Below are 21,234 nucleotides of genomic sequence, written 5' to 3' on the forward strand. Positions count from 1 at the left end.
GTCTCAGTTCTGATACATGGTGAGATCTAGGGATATTCATCACAGATCTAAGCACACTATTTTGGGGTATTTGCATCTTTTTTAGGTTATGCTGATTAGTTCCTAGGTACAAAGCATTGCAATACTCTAATTTGGATAAAACAAATGACCTAGCTATAGAGGGACAATTAGTTGTGGATGAGAACGGTCTGCAGGCATTAATTAGTTTACATGTGTTTGCAGTAGCAGAAGCTGTTGCATTGATTTGTCTTGTCAGTGTAAGTGATGAGTCAAGATAGATGTCTAGTGTTTTCACGTCCTTAGACACATTTATGTTATTGCCGTCCACGATGAAGAAATTAAACATCTAATCTGCTGAGTCTCGTTTGGGATCCTAAGAGTAGTAGCTCTGTCTAATCGCCATTAAGACAAGAGTCAATGCTTAGCCATTCAGGCTTATATTCATTTAGTAGTTTTGACTCAGTGTTGTAGTAACCGGTGATGGGATGAGTATTTTGGTGTCATCTGCGTAGTTAGTGTAGTGTAGGTAACACCCAAATGGATGTGTCATATATGATAATCAAAATAATTTGCAAATCCTCACATACTTCCACATGCACCATCAACACATAAGGATTGGGAACTGGCTGCCCTAACTCTCTTGCCTTCAATTTGCTAGCACACAATGTAATTAGCCCGCCACTGGGGCGGCCTTTTAGGACTTTGCAGGATGGATTATACAAACACACAAAACCATCAAACATGGCCTGCCCTATTAGCTATGTTTCTTGTAAAAATACAATGTCAGACCCCTGGAGATATCCAAAAGACCCATTATCAGAAAAGCTGTACGGAGAAGCTGGAACACAGGCCAGCCAGAGTTCCAGAATAGTCAGGGGTAATGTCCCTGGCCTTGGGTGGCTGTCTCCCTTATGGGGCAACCGTCCCCAAGTCCAGCGGCTGTCCCACGGATCCCCAGCAGGATCCCCATCCCTTCACCAAGGGGAATCCTACAACACGGCCTAGCCAGCACTCCAGGATGGTCGGATGTGATGTCCCTGGCCTTGGGTGGCTGTCTCCCATGTGGGTTGACCGTCCCGAAGCCCATCAGTGGTTCCAGGGAACCCTGGCAGGGATTCCCATCCTTTCCCAGATGGAAAAGCTGTAACGCAGGCCAGCCAGAATTCCAGGTTGGTTGTAGGTTGTGTCTTCGGCCTTGGGCACCTGTCTCCCATGTGGGTTGACCACCCGCAACCCCAGACTGCACCTCTGGCTGGGATGCATTACACATTTTACCTCTGGGGGCAATGGGTACCCTGCTGGAGTTCCCCGGAACTCCCGCTGGACTTGGGGATGGTCGAATCACATGGGAGACAGGCGTCCAAGGCTGGAGGCATCACCTCTGATCATTCTGGAGTTATGGCTGGCCTGTGTTGCAGATTTTCCCTCTGTAAAAGGACAGGGACCCTGCTTGGGCTCCCTGGAACTGCTGTGGGCTTGGAGATGGGCAACCCACATGGGAGACAGCCTCCCAAGGCCAGGGACATCACCCCCACCTTCCTGGAGCTCTGGCTGGCCTGCGTTACAGCTTCTCCCTCCGGGAAACGACGGGTACCCTGCCGGGGCTCCCTGGGACCTCAGCTGTGCTTGGGATGGTAGACCCACATGGGAAATTAATGCCCAACCATCTTGGAGCTCTGGCTGCCCTGTTTTACAGCTTTTCCCAACCAGGGACCCCGGCAGTGTGCCAATACCTCCCGGAGGAAAAAGCTGTAACGCAGTCCAGCCAGAACTGCAGAACGGTTGGAGGTGATGTCACCAGCCTTCGGCATCCATCTCCCATTTGGGCCTACCGTTTCCAAGCCCAGCGGCAGTCCCAAGGAGGCCTGGCAGGGTCCCCATTCCTTCCCTGAGGGAAATTATTTAACGCAGCCCAGCCAGCGCTCCAGGATTTGTTGGGCGTGATGTCCCCAGCTTTAGATGGCTGTCTCCCATGTGGGTCCACTATCCCCAAGTGCAACGGCACCTTCGGGGAGCCCTGGCAGTGTCCCCATCCCTTCCCAGAGGGAATTTCTATAATGCAGGCCAGCCAGAGCTCCATTATGGTCAGGGGTGCTGTCCCTGGCCTTGGGCAGCTGTCCCTCATGAGGGTTGTATTTTATTGTATTTTATTCATATAGCGCGCCGAGCCCTGAGGCAAATGGGCATATTTCTCGGGTACATATAAGGTGCATATTTACAATTACAGGCATGGTAAATCACATACTTTACAGGCATAATTAATTGGTAATACAGATAGTATACACAGTTTGCAGGCATAGAGAGTACAAAGTAGCAAGTATCTACAATATAGAGAATTAGAAATCAGATTATTTACAGATAAACAGTGTTTGAAGATTGGCGATGAAGTAGGTTAATTTTCGTTCAGACAGAGCCAAGATTTTGCCTCGCAGCGGAATTTGTGGATGGAACATTCTAACCTGATATTGGGAGGTGGTGCATTCCAAGTTTTGGCTGCTAGGACTGAGAAGCTTTTGCCCCCTTCCTTTTGTAGTTTGAACTTTGGTATGATCAGATAGTTGGAGTTGGATGATCTTGTTTGTCTTAATGAAGGATGGAGTTTGAATTTGTTGCAGAAGTATTTAGGTGCCTTATTGTGTATACATTTATGTGTGAGTGAGAGAGTTTTGAATTGAATTCTTTGGTTGATTGAGAGCCAGTGAACACTGCATTTCAGCTCTGAGATGTGCAGTTTTCTAGGGAAGTCGGTTGCTGCTCTTAGGGCATTGTTCTGGTAGATCTGTAGTTTATTTAGATTGTGCTGACTAGTGCCTAGGTAACAAGCATTGCAGTAGTCTAACTTAGTTAGTACAAGCGCCCTGGCCCGGGTGATGCAATTTGCGGTCGTCAGGAAGGGTCTGCAGGCATTGATGAGCTTACAAGGGTAAGCAGTCATAGAGGCGGTAGCGTTCATTTGATTGCCAAGAGAGATGTGGAGTCAATGTACATACCTAGAGTTTTGACATCTTTGGATACTTTGATGTTATTGCCGTCAATATTGAAGGTGTCAAATTTGTTGTCAAGTTTGTTGAGTCTGGCTTGGTTACCCACAAGGAGAAGCTCAGTCTTGTCATCGTTAAGGCAGAGCCCGTGTTGTGCCATCCAGGCTTTGATGATAAGATAAATGTTGTTGAGTCGTTGTGAGTGGTTGCCTGTGATGTGTATGAGGATTTGAGTCTCATCAGTGTAGTTAGTGTAGAAGATTCCCAGTTGATCGAGTTTGTCAAAAAGAGGTTTTGTGAATATACTGTAGAGTGTGGGGGAGACACAGGAGCCTTGTGGAATCTGCATGTGACAGTCGAGGGGGGTGCAGAGGCAGAGGGTGCAAACACTCTGGTTGTTCTGTTGTTCAGAAATTACTGGATCCAGGTGATCGCATCATTGGAAAAGTGGGCTGCTGTGGAGAGATGATTACAGAGGGTTTTATGTTCGACCAAGTCAAATGCAGCTGACAGATCTAGTAAGGATGGCAAGATTGCTAGAGTCCTTGATGTTCTCGATTTGGATTACTATATCTATTAGAGCTGTTTCGGTTCCATGTATGGGTCGGAATCCAGTTTGGCATAGCCCTAACAGATTATTGCTTTCAATGTGTTGCTGGATCTGCAAATAGGCTGCTCTGTCGATCTTCAGAAAGAAAGGTATGGTGGTGATGGTCTATAGTTGGATGGATTATTGGGGTCGAGGGATGGTTTCTTGAGGAGTGGCATGACCCACGCGTCCTTGAGGTTTGTGGGGATGGTATTGGATTTGAAGGAGGCATTGATAAGAGAGGTGATAAACGGGGTGATCTCCTTCGCTGTTTCTTTTATGATAGGTGCTGGGTAAATGTCACCCATACATCTGGACGCTTTTAGGCTTAGTATTATTTCTTCTACTTCTTTGATGATATGTGAGGTGAATTTGAATACGTTGAGTTGGGCGGGGGGTGTAGGTGTAGTGGGTGCAGGCAGGTTATTTGCTAAATTGGCTTCATTGTTTTCAATATTTCTTTGTAGGAGCTCACTTTTGTCTGATAGAGCACTCCAACATAAAATCACCATCCCTGGCTCCAGACCTCTGCTCCAAGGACCAAGCATGGTGCAAAAACATACAAAAGGCCCTCACTGACAAGATCTCAGCACTCCAACATAAAATCACCATCCCTGGCTCCAGACCTCTGCTCCAAGGACCAAGCATGGTGCAAAAACATACAAAAGGCCCTCACTGGCAAGATCTCAGCACTCCAACATAAAATCCCCATCCCAGGCTCCAGACCTCCGCACCAAGGACCAAGCATGGTGCAGGAACATACAAAAGGCCCCCACTGACAAGATCTCAGCACTCCACGATAAAATGAAAATAAAACAACTCAAGCTTGCCCCAACGGCTCAGCCCTTAGCCGTGGACTCCAAGCCACTTACCCCACACCCTAGGTTTGAATTCACACCCATCACCACAGCTGAAACTAACAAAATCATAATGGGTTTAAAACCCTCGAGATGTCAAGGAGACATCTGCCCAGTCACACTTATTAAAGATTGCGCCGAAAACTGGACCCATTTATCACAACTCTGATCAATAACTCCTTTGCTTCCAACAAAGTACTTGAAAACCTGAAAGAAGCATGGGTACTCCCACTACTGAAGGAACCCACATCAGACCCTAATGTGTCCACCAATTACCGGCCTATTACAACGGTACCCTTTCTACTAAAAATAATCGACAGAGTAGCTTATGTACAGATAAAAAACCACCTCGAGACTCATGACCTTCTTGGACTTTGCCAATCAGGTTTCCGCCCAGGCCACGGAAGGGAAATGGCCCTTCTGGACCTCAAAATCCAAATGGATCAAATCAAAGACAGCGGCCATCTAGCAATACTCCTCCTCCTGGATCTCTTGCTGGCATTTGACTTAGTAAACCATAATATCCTGTGCCAACACCTAGCCCGGGCAGCCCACTTCTCAAATAATGCCATAAACCGGATCAAATCGTTCCTCTACAGCAACACCATGAGAGTCTTCTCCTCTTCCGCTGCAGCACCTCCCACCCCTGTCACTTCCGGAGTCCCACAAGGGTCTAGCGTCTCCCTAATATTGTACAATTTATTTACAAAACCTCTCTTTGACCTCCTAAACAAACTGGATGTCACGTATAAAAACTAGTCCTTGAATGCCATCTATCTCACCATCCAAGCCTGGATGGCGCAACATGAACTCTTTCTTAATTACGATAAAACAGTGATTCTCATTGTGGGTAGCTTAGCAAGGCTAAAGAACCTACTGCCAGCCTATATATCCTTTGGCATTGACGGCAATAGCATAATGGTAGCCAAAGAAGTCAAGACCCTAGGGGTGTACCTGGATTCGTAACTCTCCCTAACTAGACAAGTCAATGCCATCACCTCAGCTTCAGCCTACACTGCCAAACTTATTACCACCTGAAGACCTTTCTTAACTACGGATAACAGTATCACACTCGCCAGAGCACTTATCCTCTCCAGGATCGATTATTGCAATGCCATCTTTGCAGGATCCACCTTGCAAAACATTAACACACGTCAGACAGCTGAATATCCCTAAAACAGACCACAATCAGAAGACACATCCACTGGCTACCAGTGAGGGATCCCATCAAATTAAAAATACTATCCCTAACACATACATTCCTGTCCCACACCTGTGGGCTATACCTGACTAAACAAATCTCTAAAGCCCAATCCACCAGACCAACCCATTCATCATATGTCGGCCACTCGACTACCCAGAGATTCAAATGACAAAAAGCAGGAGGCTGCAGCTTCCCTGTTGCTGCAGCCAAATACTGGAATGCCATGGCTCAGAATCTAATAATAGACCCATCACTCTGGTCCTTCCATAGAAGACTTAGCACTTGGCTCTTTAGTCAGCCTTGGAGAACTGAATCCAAAGCTATCACTGTGCATAATGCACCCCCCCAAGAATATGACCTCTGCTTAACCCATGTTTGCAAGGAATGTGCATTCAAACTGTTGTAACCCTTGTATGTATCGCCTGTATCTAAGAATGCAATGTAACCGATTTCTTAAGCACAAGCACCCAGATGCCTAAGGGTTAGGGGGGCTCTACAAATGTAAAAATTCATTAATAATTAAGGTTGTGGAATCAAAACCACCCGGCTTTGCATGGCGCATTGAGCATGCGCAACAGGGGGAATTGAACTCTCAAAGGGAAAACGCACTTCCCTTTATCAGTTCAAGCTAGCCCAGGAGTGAAACAAGCAGGCAAAAAGGGCACTCTTGGGCAGGCACAGCTCCTTCATAATGGGCAAGAGTTCTGGTGGGTTGGCATCCCCTAGCCCATTATGGACGAGCTGTCCCTTTTTTTTTATCCAGTTAGGTTAATCAGCTGTCACTCATCGCAATACATCAAGCCTGCAACTTTCAGAAGGCAGAGGTCTGGGGGAACACCTATTGTTACTCTGATGTCTGATATGCATCCATCTCATTTTCTGTCTGCACCCCATCTTTGTATCACAGCTTCCACATTCCTACTTGCCCTCTTCGCATACCCTTGCATACTGAGACGTGTACACTGTGGCTGCTGCAACAGGCTTACTGATAACACTTGAAACTATCTACAAGCAGCAGTTGCTTCCTGCTCATAATGTTCATATTAATAATATAGCTGATAGTCTTAAGTGGCCTTCAGTGTCTATATGCCCCTTATGCCGGAGGAGCGCAGGAAAGCCGCTCTGACTCCAGCTCCGACTGTCCGCAGTCCTTTTTGCCGTGCTTGTGTTGCTGTGAGCATGTGCTCACGAGTCTCGCGAGACCGCCTCTATAGCGGCCTATCACAAGACTCTTTCTCCACACATACTCTAGGTAAGACTATTAGGGAGAATTCTCAGAAAAGTGCTAATTTCCTTCTACCCTAGAGACCCCCAGCACTCTTGCTGGACTTTAGGACTTTTCATTTCTAACCTGGAGAGAGCAAGACATTTTTCCCACTCTCTCATGTATTTTTCTGTGATTTGAACATTGTGTTTCTTTTGGTTTTGTTGTCTGACACATAGGCATCATATGTTTACATTGTGACACACAGCACCTTCAGTGCAGTGGCCAGGGAAGCCTTTCAGATTTCCCAATGGTTTAAATAACTTTTTCTTTGATAACTACTGTTTCCAAGAGCAGTAAAGTAAAATTACCTTTACTTACATTTGTAACTTTCTAGACCCAGCACACACTATCTTACAATAGGGTGCTGGAGCGGTTACTTAGTATCCCCATTGTCTAGCTTCTCATGTAACATATTTATGTTACCCTTTCTACAGTTATTGGCTGGTGGCAGCGGTTTACTTTTTACTACCATTGTGTGTTTTTACTGTGGGCTTCGTTCGAAGCTGCAGTAAGGCACCCATGGGAGCCCATTTTGTCAAAAAGGCCTGGTCTTTTTTCGCCATTTCTTGATGGGAAGGTCTGCGCCAAACCAGGTTTGGTCCCTTTGTTCATTTTGACTTCGGCGGAATTCACGAGTGAAGCCCGCCTCTGGCTCTAGCTTGTCTGGCAGGGGCAGGAAGTGAGGGAGGTGCCTGAAACTTCCTGTGCTTAATCCCGTTGGTTACAGGAATGCACCCAAAGGTGATTGGCTGGCTGGTTGTTCTTGGAGGACAGCCACCCTGCTGTGTGACTGACAGCTAGGCTGGAATGAACGGGAGAAACCTGCATAAAAGGCAAGGCTTTTTGGCTTGGAAGGCAGAGTCGACTACTGGACAAAGGAATCCGAAGAAGAACTTGGAAGAGATGCCTGCAGCAACTCCTGGACCATTGGTTTGCCCAGTGAAGCCCTGCTGCTGTGCTGAAGCTCTAAATTAGCCCTGCAAGGATGACGTCTCCCCTTTGGCTAGTGGTACCAATCAACCCCAAAGTGAACTCAACTGGACATCCTCTCGGAGCTGGCTTTAGTTCCACTGCTGCTGGAACCGAAGTGCCAGGGATAGGAACACCAGATTGAGTGCATCGCTTTTAAGTCAGACCCGAGCTCCAGGAAGATGCTCCAGACTCCCAGAAAGCAGGTCTGACCAAGCCTGAGCCAGCACAATAGAGTGCTGGACCCCAGATGTGAGGAAAATTATAGTGGTATCCGGGAACTGCGGTGGTGCTATTTGCTGGAGACGCGAGGAGCTGAAACCGCAAAGTGCCTCTGATTTGAAGTTTGCCCATTTCTCCCGCTGACCTTCCCATTGTAGAGCAGGAGTCATCAGAGGTCCACCCTCTTGTCCCCACGACTGAGGCCCAATAACAACAGGATCTGCAGAGCTACACAGGGACAGAAGCCACCTGAACAATTACTTTTAACCAAAGGTACTGTAATACTAAGGGGACTTACCTCTTGTAGTTCTAGCCTTTGCTAGCTCTCAGTTGAGACTTGACTTGGTTACTTTGCAGAGTTGCTTGCAGCTTTGCACCTCACAAACCTGCTAGCTTGTGGCCGTATATTGAATCCACTTTTTCTACAAAGACTTTTAAAACATTGGGCAAGACTTTTACTTACCTGCAAGATGTGTTTCAGCTCACCTACACTTTTGCTAACTTAACATGTCCTGGCTCCCTGAAAGACTCGTCTTACCTCTGTGTGCTTTATATTTCCTAATTTACTTTGCAATGGGGGTTCAAAAGTACTTACCCGTTACAGATATTTGTTTAACCTTTGCTTTATTCCCAAACCCTTTTCTTTGGCACAAGACTCAGTTTTGCTCTAAATGTAACAGTAATTTATCAATGTCCACAGTGTCGTAGTTATTTAAGTCACCTGAGTGTGTGGGAACTGTCTGTGTGCCATCCCCAAAGGGTATCTACTGATTTACAGAAACAGAGTGTGTATTTTGAAGTATATTTTTGTGTTACATATATTTGCTCCCTTCTGAAGAAGGCTTATTCAACTGACTGTTAAATAAATGAATACTTGTTTAATCAAGAAACCTTGAGTGTAAGAGTTTATTTGTATACTTGTCACTGTAAATCTCTGTATAAAAACCCTACAGCTCACATTGACCCCTCTTGAGATAAGCCTGGCTGCTCAGCCACACTAGCAACCTGTGTAGTACAGACTTATACCAAAGGTTGGCTTCCTATTGCTGTAGTCTACCAAAGGGTACTGCACACAATCTTGCCTAACAAGGACTTACCGCTGCTCGCCATTCTCCCTCTAAAGGTGCCATCCACTAATGCTTGTGCTATGGATGATCTGGCGCCTGTGAATCGCCCCCTTCTTGCACCCCTGATATGAATGCTTGCATGGCCTGTGAATGTGTCCAATGTGGATGACTCAGGTGTACCCTCCCGTGACCCCTTCTCACCTCTTACTTCAGAGGAATCATCTGGAGTCTCTGATGTCATCCGGCGTCTGGGTCTCCGTAGTTTTTCAGCTCCTTTGGCTTCTTTTCTTTCTTGGTGTGCAGGTAAATTCTGGCTCCCCCGGAGACATCTTGGCAGGATCTAAAGTCCTAGCCAAAGGGATCCCCAGGGAGCCAACCCCAATTTGCAGGGAAAAAGCAATATTGGCACCATAAAACCCTGCTGATGGTATACTCCTGGAGCCTTGGTTGGCCTTGTGATGATTGTTTAACACCGTGAATATCTGGAGTCAAGTAAATGCTTTCCATATAGGGAGGATTACGGAACAGAAGTCCAGTCGTAATGGATTACTAATCAGCGATACTGGAACTCTGTAAGAAATCTCAGGAGGTGTGGCAGCTGAGCAAAGGAAATAATAGGTAAGCATAGTACTGTCAAGACTTGATGGTCGTGTAGCCGATGAAACCTCTGCCCCCGAGTACCACTCGAGCAAACAAGAAATTACTGCCCGGGCGGTCCTTGAGGCCACAGGTGGTGATCTTCGTCAGCCGCAACAAGGAATGCCTGAAGATGCCGGAAGGTACCCCCTATGACCGCTGTAAGGAAAACAAAAGTTAGGTCAAAAACACGGAACCCCAAATTTGCATATATGACTGTGTAATAAGTCTAGAATAAGGCTTAGCCTTAAGAGTTGGTCGGAACCTAATAATGGTGTAAAGAAGTGTGTCAGAGGCAGCCGGCAAGGGTGACGTGATTGATGAAAACACCACCTTACGTAGAAGCCAGAAAACGTAGATAAATCAGCGTAATGCAAGAAGATATTTCATGACAAAGGGCAATCCAAATAGCAATCCAGGGACAGAAATGTGGTCGAATCCAGTCGAAGAATAGTTCCAAACAACGGTACCGTGAAGGAAGAAGCCAAATCAGAGTCCAATATTCAATCCGAGGTCAGTAGTAGTACACTTAGTCCGTAGTCCGTAACGCGCTCAACAGGATCAGCTGTGAAGCGTTGAAGGACAGTCAGCGCGTCCCTTTTGAACGCTGACTGGTGATCACATGACTTCCGTCAACCGTCACGTGATCGAGCGTGCTGAGGAGGAGCTCTCAGGTGCCGGCAATGGAGACGTTGTAGAATGCCCGTGGCGCGTCTCCATGGCAACTGCCACCGCCGGAATGGAAACCAACGCTGAGATGGCAAAACCCGGCGTCGTTGACCTTGTCCCATTCCTTGCCGGCAAGCCTGCAGGGGAGACTGTGTTTTGTGAGATGTGTTCATGGAACGTAGGGGCGTGACAAGTACAGAGAGGTAGCGTTAGAGACAGAAGGAATACCAGAATGGTAACAGGTTGTACAAAGGTACAGAACAGTGACTACAGAACGTAGCTCAGAAATGGAACAGAGAAAAGGGAAGGTTACGGTGAGCCGGGAGCTGAAGAGCGGTAACGGAAGGCTAGCGTGGCTCGCCGTGGAGACAAAGAGTCAAAGGACTACAAAGGAGGAAGAACGATAGACGCTACAAGCGAAGAAAAAAAGAGCTCAACTGGACGCAGAAGAAGCTAGGAGGCTGGAAAAACTGCTGAGGGCAACAGCGGAATACCCGGAGGAAGGACGGATACAATGCACTACGTAGACCGCGTAGTGTGTTGATATACGGACGTTGGGTGGCCATCTTGGAAGAAGTCTAGACCTTCACTCTGACTTCTATGGCTGATTACAATGTGACATATCGCCCTGCACTGATGCTTCCAACATTGCCAAACACGCCACTGTACCCTTTGTTTTTTCCTGGAAGTGCCTGGAAGCAGCCAAGGCCATACTAAGCATCAACAAATAAATAAACGATCAAAAAACGAACAAATCAATGCATAATGACCTTTGTCGCCGGTAACTGGGGCCTTATCCCACTGAGTCCATCAATAGTAGCAGACAGGAACTGTACAAGAAGACTTACATTACATTAGTAGAGGGTCCCTAACAGCAGTGCTTATATAAGAGGCTGTGCGTTTGATACTCCTTCTCTCAGAGCGCTTAATAGGTGCCATGCTTAGACATCACCCAAAGATCACTTGACAGAAACCATTTCATATGCTCATAGTTATCTCAGTGGTCGCTGGTCTCAGCTGCAGCCACGTTGCACTGTGTGGCAATACTCAGCACACTGTTAGTACATGCACCTATCGCACACACCTTCAGTGCACATGTTAGGGTATGATGCACGGGACAAGAAAGAGAGGCAGGGTTATGGCTGAAATCCCAATGGAAACTCCTTGAGTCCAGGTCACACACTTCATCACGCCTCTCGCCTTGACTTCCCCAAAGAGGCTTGGATCAGGGTCATAAGGTTGCGGGACGGGTCTATCTTCAAAGACATGAAAGAGAAAATATCTGGGGCAGTGCCAGGATGCAAGCAGGAGTGGGTCCAGGAAGGGCAGATGTGGCAAGTAGGGTCAGTAGTCACTATCCTGGTCCTCTAAATTGTCTCTTAGTGGTGCTGTCTGCTATGCCCTAGGGTAGGCTAGAGAAATCAACACACGTGTAAGTACATTCATGGGGGCATTCAATGTGCAGTAATGCATAGTAAAACATGACCATGCCCGATATTGATATTGATATTTTATTACTATCGCGCTCGTACACAAGTGTTTCAGAGCGCAACAAGGCAAGGGAGGGGAACAGAGGGGAACAAAACAACGATCTTACTAGGCCCAGTGACATTGAGAATGTGCACGTGCATGGCAGAGGGGGAGGGGAAAGTGCATGGAAGGGGGGAGAAGTGGAAAGTGCAAAGCAGAGGAGAAACAGATAAATAATAAAACATAAATAATAAAGGCAACAAACAGTGGGAGTGCAGCCAGCAATTGGCAAGTGCTAGGTTTAAGGCAGCCGACAGGGTAGGTCTGATAAGTGCAGGAAGAAAAAGGGGGGGGCTGTATGGGTACAGATACAGAGCCCAGTGGAGGGATGGCCCGGATGCAGTGCAGGAGGATGGCAGGGTGAGCAGGTACCTGGGCCCGGAGGACAGAGGGTGGCCAGGTGCACGGTGCCAAGAGAGAACAGATCAGCAGGGGAACGAAGGCAGAAGAAAAGAGGAAGGTCTTGAGGTGCTTCCGGAACCGGAGATGGTTCACCTCAAGTTTTAGAGTGGCAGGGAGACTGTTCCAGAGGGAGGCCCCAGCTGAAGACGGAGATCTACCCCCAGCTTGTTTCTTTGAAAAACGACTGACCCTGAGGTAATTAGAGGTAGAGGAGCGAAGATCTCAAGAGGGGAGGTATTTGCGGAGGGATAGCTGAAGGAATTTTTGACCCAGGCCCCAGAAAGCTTTGTGGACAATGCAGAGGGTTTTGAATTTAATCCTTGCATCCACTGGGAGCCAATGGAGGGATTCCAGAGCTGGAGAGATACAATCCCAGGGCTTGAGGACAAGGACAAGTTTCGCAGTCCTGTTCTGCATTAGTTGCAGAGGTCGGAGAGTAGAGGCAGGTAGATTTAGAAAGAGGCTGTTACAATAGTCTGTTAGGTAAGATCAACCCCAAAAATGTTTTCTTTTCTAGTGGGATATTTTTCATTAATACCCCAGTGAGTGGCAACCTTTTTCCACACTCACCTAATCTTTAACTCTGCATAGTGTCTTTTAAAAGTTATCATGTTTAACAACTTATTGGCAATAAGTGCCTGTTGTTGCTGGGTTGCCCTAGGGGCTCCCCATTTAACTTTCTTGTGCTAACCTTGAGTGAACTACAGTTCCCAAGGGTAGAAAGGATCTTTGGATCCATTTTAGATTTAATTCTGTGAAACCAGCACACCCCACCTTATGTGGAGTGCTGGGGAGATACAATGTATCCCCTTCACATTAAAACTGTAACAATTCTGTTACAGTGACAAGCTTACCTTTAATGGCTGGTGGCAGTGATACCTTTTACTAATTTGGTGCACCTTTACCGCGGGCTGTGATCACAGCTACAGTAAAGGCACCTAAGGGTGCTCATTTTACCAAAATGGCCCCTGTCTTCTTTTTCTGCCATTTTAGTGTTACTTGTCATTTCTTGTTCCTTTCCCTGACATCCAGGGTGGTAAATTCCTCTGTGTGATTTCTGTCTCTGGCGGGAGTCCCCTGGTCACCCCGCCCAGGCTCCAGTCAGTCTGTAAGCACAGGAAGTGGGGAAGGAGTCCAAAACTTCCCCATCCTTTGTCTTATGCCTTGCTTCAACTGGGACAAATCCCAGTGGGGGGATGGCTGTCCTGTTTGGACAACCAGACGCCCCTTTGTTGTAAAATGCGGGGAGAGAATGCAGAGATTGTGCTGTAGTTCCTGATAAATACTGGAAACCTGGAAGCTAAAGTCATGTCAACCACTGGAACAGAAAACCAAAGAGGATGACAAAGGAAAAGTGGCGGGATTGATTTCCAGCGACCGGAGAGCCTGCTGTGTAACCAGAGCCTGCTGCAGCCCTGCCTTCCAATCGACAAGGATGACCTGAACCCTGAGCCTGGTGAGACCCACTATGCTCAAGAAGGCCTGTATTTTGATCCATTTTACAGGTTGCTGCGACCTTGCGTTTTTGCAATACCCCAATACCCTGGGAACTCCAGCCACTGTGCGATGAACGATCTTCCGAATTCCAAATCTCGCTGAAACTTTGTGGAACTCTTGGTGTATCTCCAGAGACACAAATTGAGTTCAAAAACTCCCCTCACAGGAGTGCTGGACCTTTGTAATGACGAGAATTCAATCGCGATACCCTGTCTTCTTCTGTGCTCCTTGAAAAGGTAGCCAAATCGACAGAACCGCATTCAGACATGAGGGAAATCTTGCTTAGAGCCTTCTTCATCGATCCCTGCTGCAAAGTCTCTTCAGTGGTCTTGTTTTCAGTCTCCAGGACAAGGAATCCATTGACCTGGTATTTGGCTGCAGAACCTGAAGTCTCCTGCTCCAATCTCTTCTTCATTGCTGAGGTACTGTTTTGGCTTGGATATATACTTACCTTAAGCCTTTTGGGATTTCTGTGTAGTCCTGAGGTGTTTTCTGTGATTGGGAGGTCCCTCGTTCCATGCACCCAGTCCCACTGCTAGAATCCTGCTTGAGTGTCTTCTGTGAAACCCCTGGACCCTCTTCTAACCCTAGAAGTAAAGTACTCACTTGTTTGCCCAGTTTTCTTAAGGAACTCTGACTTTTGCCACTAAAGAACTTATTCTAACACTGCCTGTTGGTCACTTATCCTAGTGACCCCCCTTCTGCCACTGAGAACACTCATGCTTCAAGAATAAGGGAAAGACTTTGAAGGGATTGGGGCTTCTTCCTAGAAAAGAAATCAAGTGTTTTACTTGTACAAAGTTGGTTGGTAACTGTAATTCTAAGAGTAAACAGTTACAAAAGTTCATACTGGTCTTGAATGTGTGATGCACTATTCTTAAAAGTATGGTTAACATCTTTTCTTCCTTAGCCACTGTTTTACCAGTCTAATAGAAAGTAGATGTGAAGGTATTTTACTCTCCTGTGATTAGGTTGTGCCTCTTTACAAAAGTAATGTGTTGGTTTCACCAGATTATTCCTGTAGGGTAATTGCATGGGTGTCCTCCAACTGTTGGTATTATCAGGTTAGCCTGCTAGGATAACTGCATGAGTGTCCCCCAACTGGATCTTGCTTCCCCTGACCTGCTGCTAGCCTGTCCTTAATAATTCTATATTAGGTTGTTGCCTACCTAGAATAACTATTCAGTAAAGTGTGACATTGGGTTTTACTTTCCCCTTCATTGTGAAGTTAAAGTACGTGGGTTTTAATTACCTTGTGTTAGCTGTGTGCCATCCAAAAAAAGTTACACCAGAGTTATTGCTTACCTCAATCTGGGATTACCTGATTTCAAAAGCATTTGTAATTGTATATTACATCCTTAGGTTTTACTCAACTGGTATAACTGTGCATTATGACAAAAGTAGTTATAGGTTTTTGCTGCACCTAGGATAAGTGTTTCACGATTCACCAAAAGTATCTTGTCCAGTTGACTGTTTATGTGATTTGTTCCAAGAGTCACTGTACAACTGGAAGGGCCTACTGCCCTTGTATTACTGAATGTAATCTGAAAGTAACCATTGGTCTTTTACTTCCAAAGAATAGGCTTGACCTATACTAAAGGTGTATAACATGTTTTGACTTCCCTAGAACTACTGTTAGGTATTCCAAATAAGGTCTATACTTGGGTCTGGGGATTTCAAGTATAGTATTGTGTTTTTATACTGTGATTTCATATAATGTGTTAGTACTTACTTACCCCTAGATTTATCTGGGCCTACCTGTATTTAAATAAATCCTTTATTTTTACAATACATAGTGTTTCAGTGTTTCTTTGGATCATTTGTATTACAATTTCACTTGTACTGTGTCTGCTGCCCTCTCTCCCTCCTAAAATAAGCCTGGCTGCTCTGTCTACGCTGCCCTGAACTCAGGTGGTACAGCCTTATACTAAGAGTGGAGTCTTGTATTGCCTCAGTTGAATGGTTTTACTAAGCCCTTAGTTGGACTTCAGAAAAACTGTCCTAACACAGTCCAATCTAGAGAGAACCAGAGCTTGTTAGACCATGAGCTTCTGTGGGAAGGAGAGGAAAGGCAGTGTACCTCTGAGAAGGTGCAGTAGGAAGTTTGACTTTTTAGAGACATCAGAGATGTGGGCGGAGAAGGAAAGTGTGGAGTCAAAGATGACCCAGAGGTTCTTAGCCTCACAGGTGGGGGTAGGAGGAGGGCCAAGGGAGGCCGGCCAGAGAGTGAGAGGAAAGGATGATGAAGGGGTGCAGATGAGGAGGATCTCTGTCTTGCTGGCATTCAGACAAAGATCATTGGTGGCACACCAATCTTGAATGGCAGTTAGGCAATCAGAGATGAGAGAGGGAGAGGAGGTGGCAGAGGGCAGCTTGAAAATGAGCTGAGTGTCGTGAGCGTAGCACTGGAAATTTGAGCAGAAAATAGCAATGCAGTGGGCGAGAGTTGTCAGTTATTTGTTGAAAAGCCAGGGCGAGAGGTTAGACCCCCGGGGAACACCACAGGTAGAGAGGAAGATAGATGATAGGAAGGACCCAAGTTGGACCATGGAGCTAGATAGTGCAACCTGCAGTAGAATGCAATGGAGGCTCGCTGATGTGTGCCTGTTTACTCATGTATTCATTCTGTCTTTACAGATCATATGGAGGGAAGAAATGAGCTGACGATTGTCCTGGTTGGAATGAGTGGAGTTGGGAAAAGTGCAACTGGAAACACTATTCTTGGCAGGAAGCGATTCTTATCTAAAGCCAGTGTGAAATCTGTGACTAAACAGTGTGAGAAAGAGAGTGCTAATGGGGTTACAGTTATTGATACCCCAGGTTTATTTCCCAGAAGAGTCTCTGCTGATGAGAAATTCTATGAAATGAGCACCTTTGCAGCCATGTCTGCTGGGGGCCTGAATGCCATCCTTCTGGTGCTGCAGACTGGACGCTTCACCCCAGAAGAGGCCCAGGCTGTGAAACGGATTCAAGGTGTATTCGGAGAAGAAGCAGCAAAGTACACAGTGGTCTTGTTTACAAGGAAGGAGGACTTGGGAGATCAGACAATCCAGGAGTTTATTGAGGAAGCAGAGGAAAGCCTGAAGCATCTGATTAAGGCCTTTGGGGGTCGCTTCTGCGCCTTCAATAACATGGCGACAGGAGCAGAGCAGGAGCGGCAGGTCTCAGAGCTCCTGGGGGTCATAGACCGGATGGTGGAGTGGAATAGAGGCACCAGCTTTAGTGGTACACCTGCAGTGGAGATACTTCAGAAAGAGTATGAACGTAGTACACGATTGGAGGAGCAGAGGGACAAAGAATTAACTGCATTGCACCAAACCTATGAACAAGACATCAAAAGAATACAACAAAGCAGTTCAAAACACAAGGAAGCTGAAAAGCACAGGTGCACTGAGAAATACCAGGCCAAATGGAAAATAATAATAGCGCGCTATGAGGAATCAAAAGGAGGCGCAGGCCAAGAAGGGAGCGCTGATGCCTCCTTCACCATAAAAGCAATCATCTTTGGTTTTTTTGTGGGACTGGCTATTGGAGCATTGTTTGGTATTGCAGGAGGATATGTGGGGATGTGGGTGGGTGCAGTAGTCGGAGCGTGCTTTGGTGTTTTTGCAGGGGGGCTCCTAGCCAAATATCATGAGGCAGCTAGGAATATGTGGTGGAAGCTCATTAGGGGAGTGCTATTAGGCAGTTAAGTTGCCTGAGACAGACAGACAGACAGACACACACACACACACACACCTTTTTGCAGGATAAATTCCTTTACATTCTACCCTCACCTCACATCTACCTATCTCTATCTCTCTCTTGTATTTAATTACATTCAGAAAATCCTACTTCACAAAAAAAGGGACGACCTAATAAATGGGATCTTTCTGAAGGTACTGCCTCTTTATGGCACTGACCTTGGCATAGAAATGCTGAGTGGGGTTTAGAAGGCCACACCATGATTCAGGGATAATAAGCACAGTCCCAGTGATATAAGGGAACTTAATATGGCTCGCTACTGAACCGCATAGCCCATGTGCCATCACACCCGTGTTCCTCAATATCTCTCCACAGGCAGGAACCCATCCTAGATGTATGTATCCACAGACCCCAAAGGACCTTCAATATGCAAGTGCCATACAGGAGGATGTTAGTGTCACAGGGGCCCACATCATTAATTATAAGGCTTCTAACCACCTACATCCTATGGATGCACTGTATCCCCACAGGCCAGTGGCTGCCCTTACTGAGGGGCCATTCCCAGTCTATTTTCCATCTACTGCGGATTAACCTATCATCACATCAGTATCTTCCCATGTATGCTGAAATACTGTCTTAAAAAGGCAGTAAATCTGTAGATGGAAGTCGGTACTGTGATGGGATCACTCTCCGATAACCCAGGAGTCTGAGCCTTTCTCTCTCCTAATCTTTTTCACTGCAAGCCCCAGCATCCCTAGCCAACGTTGTCAATCATGCGGGATCATGGGCGTAGTAGTGCAAAGCACTTGGATGACCCTAATTTAATCTTTAGTGAAGCAGGCTTTATGGGCTAGGTTTAAGTGTTAGAAGATGTGGTATGGCCAGGGGATTGGGTGGACATCTGTTGGGTGGCAGCATATGTTGGACAAGACCAAATATCACGTGGCAAAAGATGTAATCTATAGAGGGCACTCTGTATATCCAGGTGTATGATATGATGTGGTGTTTATAACACCTCTGTACACAAACGTTTCAAGGCACCACAAAACAAGGGAGAGGAGACAGAGGGAAGACAAGACAAATGATCCTACTAGGTCTTGTGACATTCTGATCGTGCAAGTTTGAGAATGAGGAGGGCAAGGGGAAAGTGAGAGAGGGAAGTGCAGGGGAAGTGTGATCAGGCAGCGTGGCTCTGGGTAAGTGCAAGGGGGCCGAGGGGCTTTAGGGGTTACAGTTACTGCCCCTAGGTGTGCAGTGGGTCAGGAGGCTGTGCAGGGTTAATTGGAATCCGATAAGAAAGACACATCGATTGATTAGTGACATCAACCTGGAAAACCTGGAATTTACACACCTCTTCATCAATATGGAGAAGGAAGACGATGGCCTCGACTACTCCAAGCAAGACATTATTAAAGACCTTGCAATTGAAGAGCATAACCTCAATATACCTGAATTGAAGAGGATATCTAAATTCACCCCAAACATACAAGGGATAACGCAATAGACTCTTTCCGCCTGGCTGTCACCTGAGATCTACACAAACTTGAGGACAGTATGATATTAAAACCTAACAGAAGAAAAGGCAATCTCACAACTGATGAACTCCAAGCACTAAAAAACCCTAAGGCTGAACACCTCAGTAGTAATCAAAGAAGCACTGGATATTCAGTCAGTAGAATGCTTTTCACACAATTTGCATCCTTTCCAGGGTTACAGAGTTCCATTGGGCACAGACCTTCAGACATTATATTATAACTTGCTTCCAAACAAAAACAGTTTCACTGAGCACCTGTGTAATCCTATACAATGATATAAGAGTGGAATATGTTGCAAACAATCTTGTATGCAGAGCAAAATAATTGCATACATGCAGAGTCATGGCATTCTTAAAATGCACATAATATCATGGTGAGACATTAATATGCCTTGCTTGCAAAGCATTGTGTGTCTGCAAATATCCCAGTGAGCTTTTACTGCTACAATCCCTCACTTTGTACAGTGCTCAATCAACTAATATTAGAGGCTAGCAGAGGGGTCAGGGAAAGGTATGGGCAGAAGGGCACAGGTCAACCCTCCCTGCGGGTGATGAGCAAAGCAGCACATTTCAAAAACCAAATCAAGCATTTCAGCTGTACAGTGAAGGAAATGTGTTGCATGTTTGCTAAAGGGTAGACTATCTAGCAACATTCTAGACAACAGCACCTTCATTTTCTTTCTATGCTCAGCTGTTGAGGGTGTTTGAATATTTCCATGTGCTCTGTGTGTATTATCTCTAGCATCTTATTTAACTGAAAGAATTACAGAAGAGGGATCCCTGGTTACAGAAGAAGGCACTCAATCTCTTGTATTTCTGATAATTGATGCTAGTAATTTAAGGCATATATATGTGATTTTTTTCAATAGAGCTCCATAATAAACCTTAGTAAGGCTATTGTTTAATTTTTTCTAGGCTGTGGTGCGGAAGGGTGAGCAAAACTGTGGACCTTATTACCTGCCTTGTCGTTTCACTTCCTATGTCAGGGTTACAAGCAGGGCTCTAATCGGATTTTGCTCTGTACTTGGAGTCAAATGATTTTTCAGGAAGTAAAAAGGTAACTAGCTTTGCCAATAGGATACTTTATGCTTACTAAACATTTCTCTTGAGATCAGCCATTATTAATATTAGAGTTACTTCCTGTGACACTGCTCTGCTGGTCACCAATTCAAAAAAATATCAGTGGAACTTTGAGGTTTGAATCGGGGTGAGTATGCTCCTATATGTTAAATTGTTTCTTGTTTTGTTAGGCACGTTTTCCCTTTTTTAGTGAATGAACACGTATGATGTTTATGTGTCTTAGCTGTAATGCAGGTATTAGGACAACGTAATGTGGATAGTAAGCAGAGGCACATGAATTATAAAATGCAGTTATTCTGATGCAATTATAATCCCTACACACATTATTAAAGGTATGTTCTCCTGGCCCTTAAATGACTTCCTTAAAGTGGTGCCTGACATCCTATTGGCACTGTTATTCACACATTGCCTTTAATTGCCAATGATTCATCTGTATTCTGTCTGATTTTGGTGACAGCCACATCACTTATGTCAAGCGATATATACTTTTTGTAATAAACATGAGTGTTTTTCCAGTGACATTAAGCACACATTTTTCTCTGCACAGAAGTATGTTTGCAAGGGACTGTGGAAAATGTTGGCGTCTCAGTTCATTTCTTTTAGCCTATGTGGTTGGAAAAGGTATGGTAAGAGGCACCTTTTAAACAGATGTGTAAATAATTGCAGTAACTGGGAAGAGGAAATTCCTTTCCAAACTCTCTTCAGAGATGGTACTTCACTAAATATGCATTGAACCAATTTGGCTTACCTAATTAGTCAGTTGCACACATGGAAAATAATGTGCACACGGCGGTCAAGCAGTTCCACACATAGAGAAAAATAATTAGAGGGAGCATTGCCCCCGACCGATCTGAAAGTTTTAAGGGTTACCTCAATAACAACTGGTTTGGATTTGAGCTAATAGGGTCCTAGAGTGATCAATGCATTAATTTCTTGAATATTACAATCATGGTTGATCAAAATAAACTCAAAACAACCACCTATCAAAAATCAACAGAGGTTAACTCAGTACTCTTCGCCACAAGCTGTCATCGGTGGTCGGTGAT

The 21,234-nt window shown here is 45.6% G+C and overlaps 1 protein-coding gene across 1 annotated transcript in view; it reads left to right on the top strand.

Annotated features, from left to right (window-relative positions):
* The window catches only part of LOC138498204 (GTPase IMAP family member 4-like), a 288,320-nt gene extending 267,613 nt beyond the window's left edge, over positions 1 to 20,707 (top strand). The window contains exon 4 of the mRNA XM_069622086.1: positions 16,528 to 20,707. Within this exon, the coding sequence (XP_069478187.1) occupies positions 16,528 to 17,582 (1,055 nt within the window). The 3' untranslated portion in view covers positions 17,583 to 20,707. The remainder of the gene's footprint in view (positions 1 to 16,527) is intronic.
* The last annotated feature ends 527 nt before the right edge of the window (positions 20,708 to 21,234 follow it).

This window comes from Ambystoma mexicanum, chromosome 5q, assembly GCF_040938575.1.
Source record: "Ambystoma mexicanum isolate Mex_15411 chromosome 5q, UKY_AmexF1_1, whole genome shotgun sequence".
Taxonomy (NCBI): Eukaryota; Metazoa; Chordata; class Amphibia; order Caudata; family Ambystomatidae; genus Ambystoma; species Ambystoma mexicanum.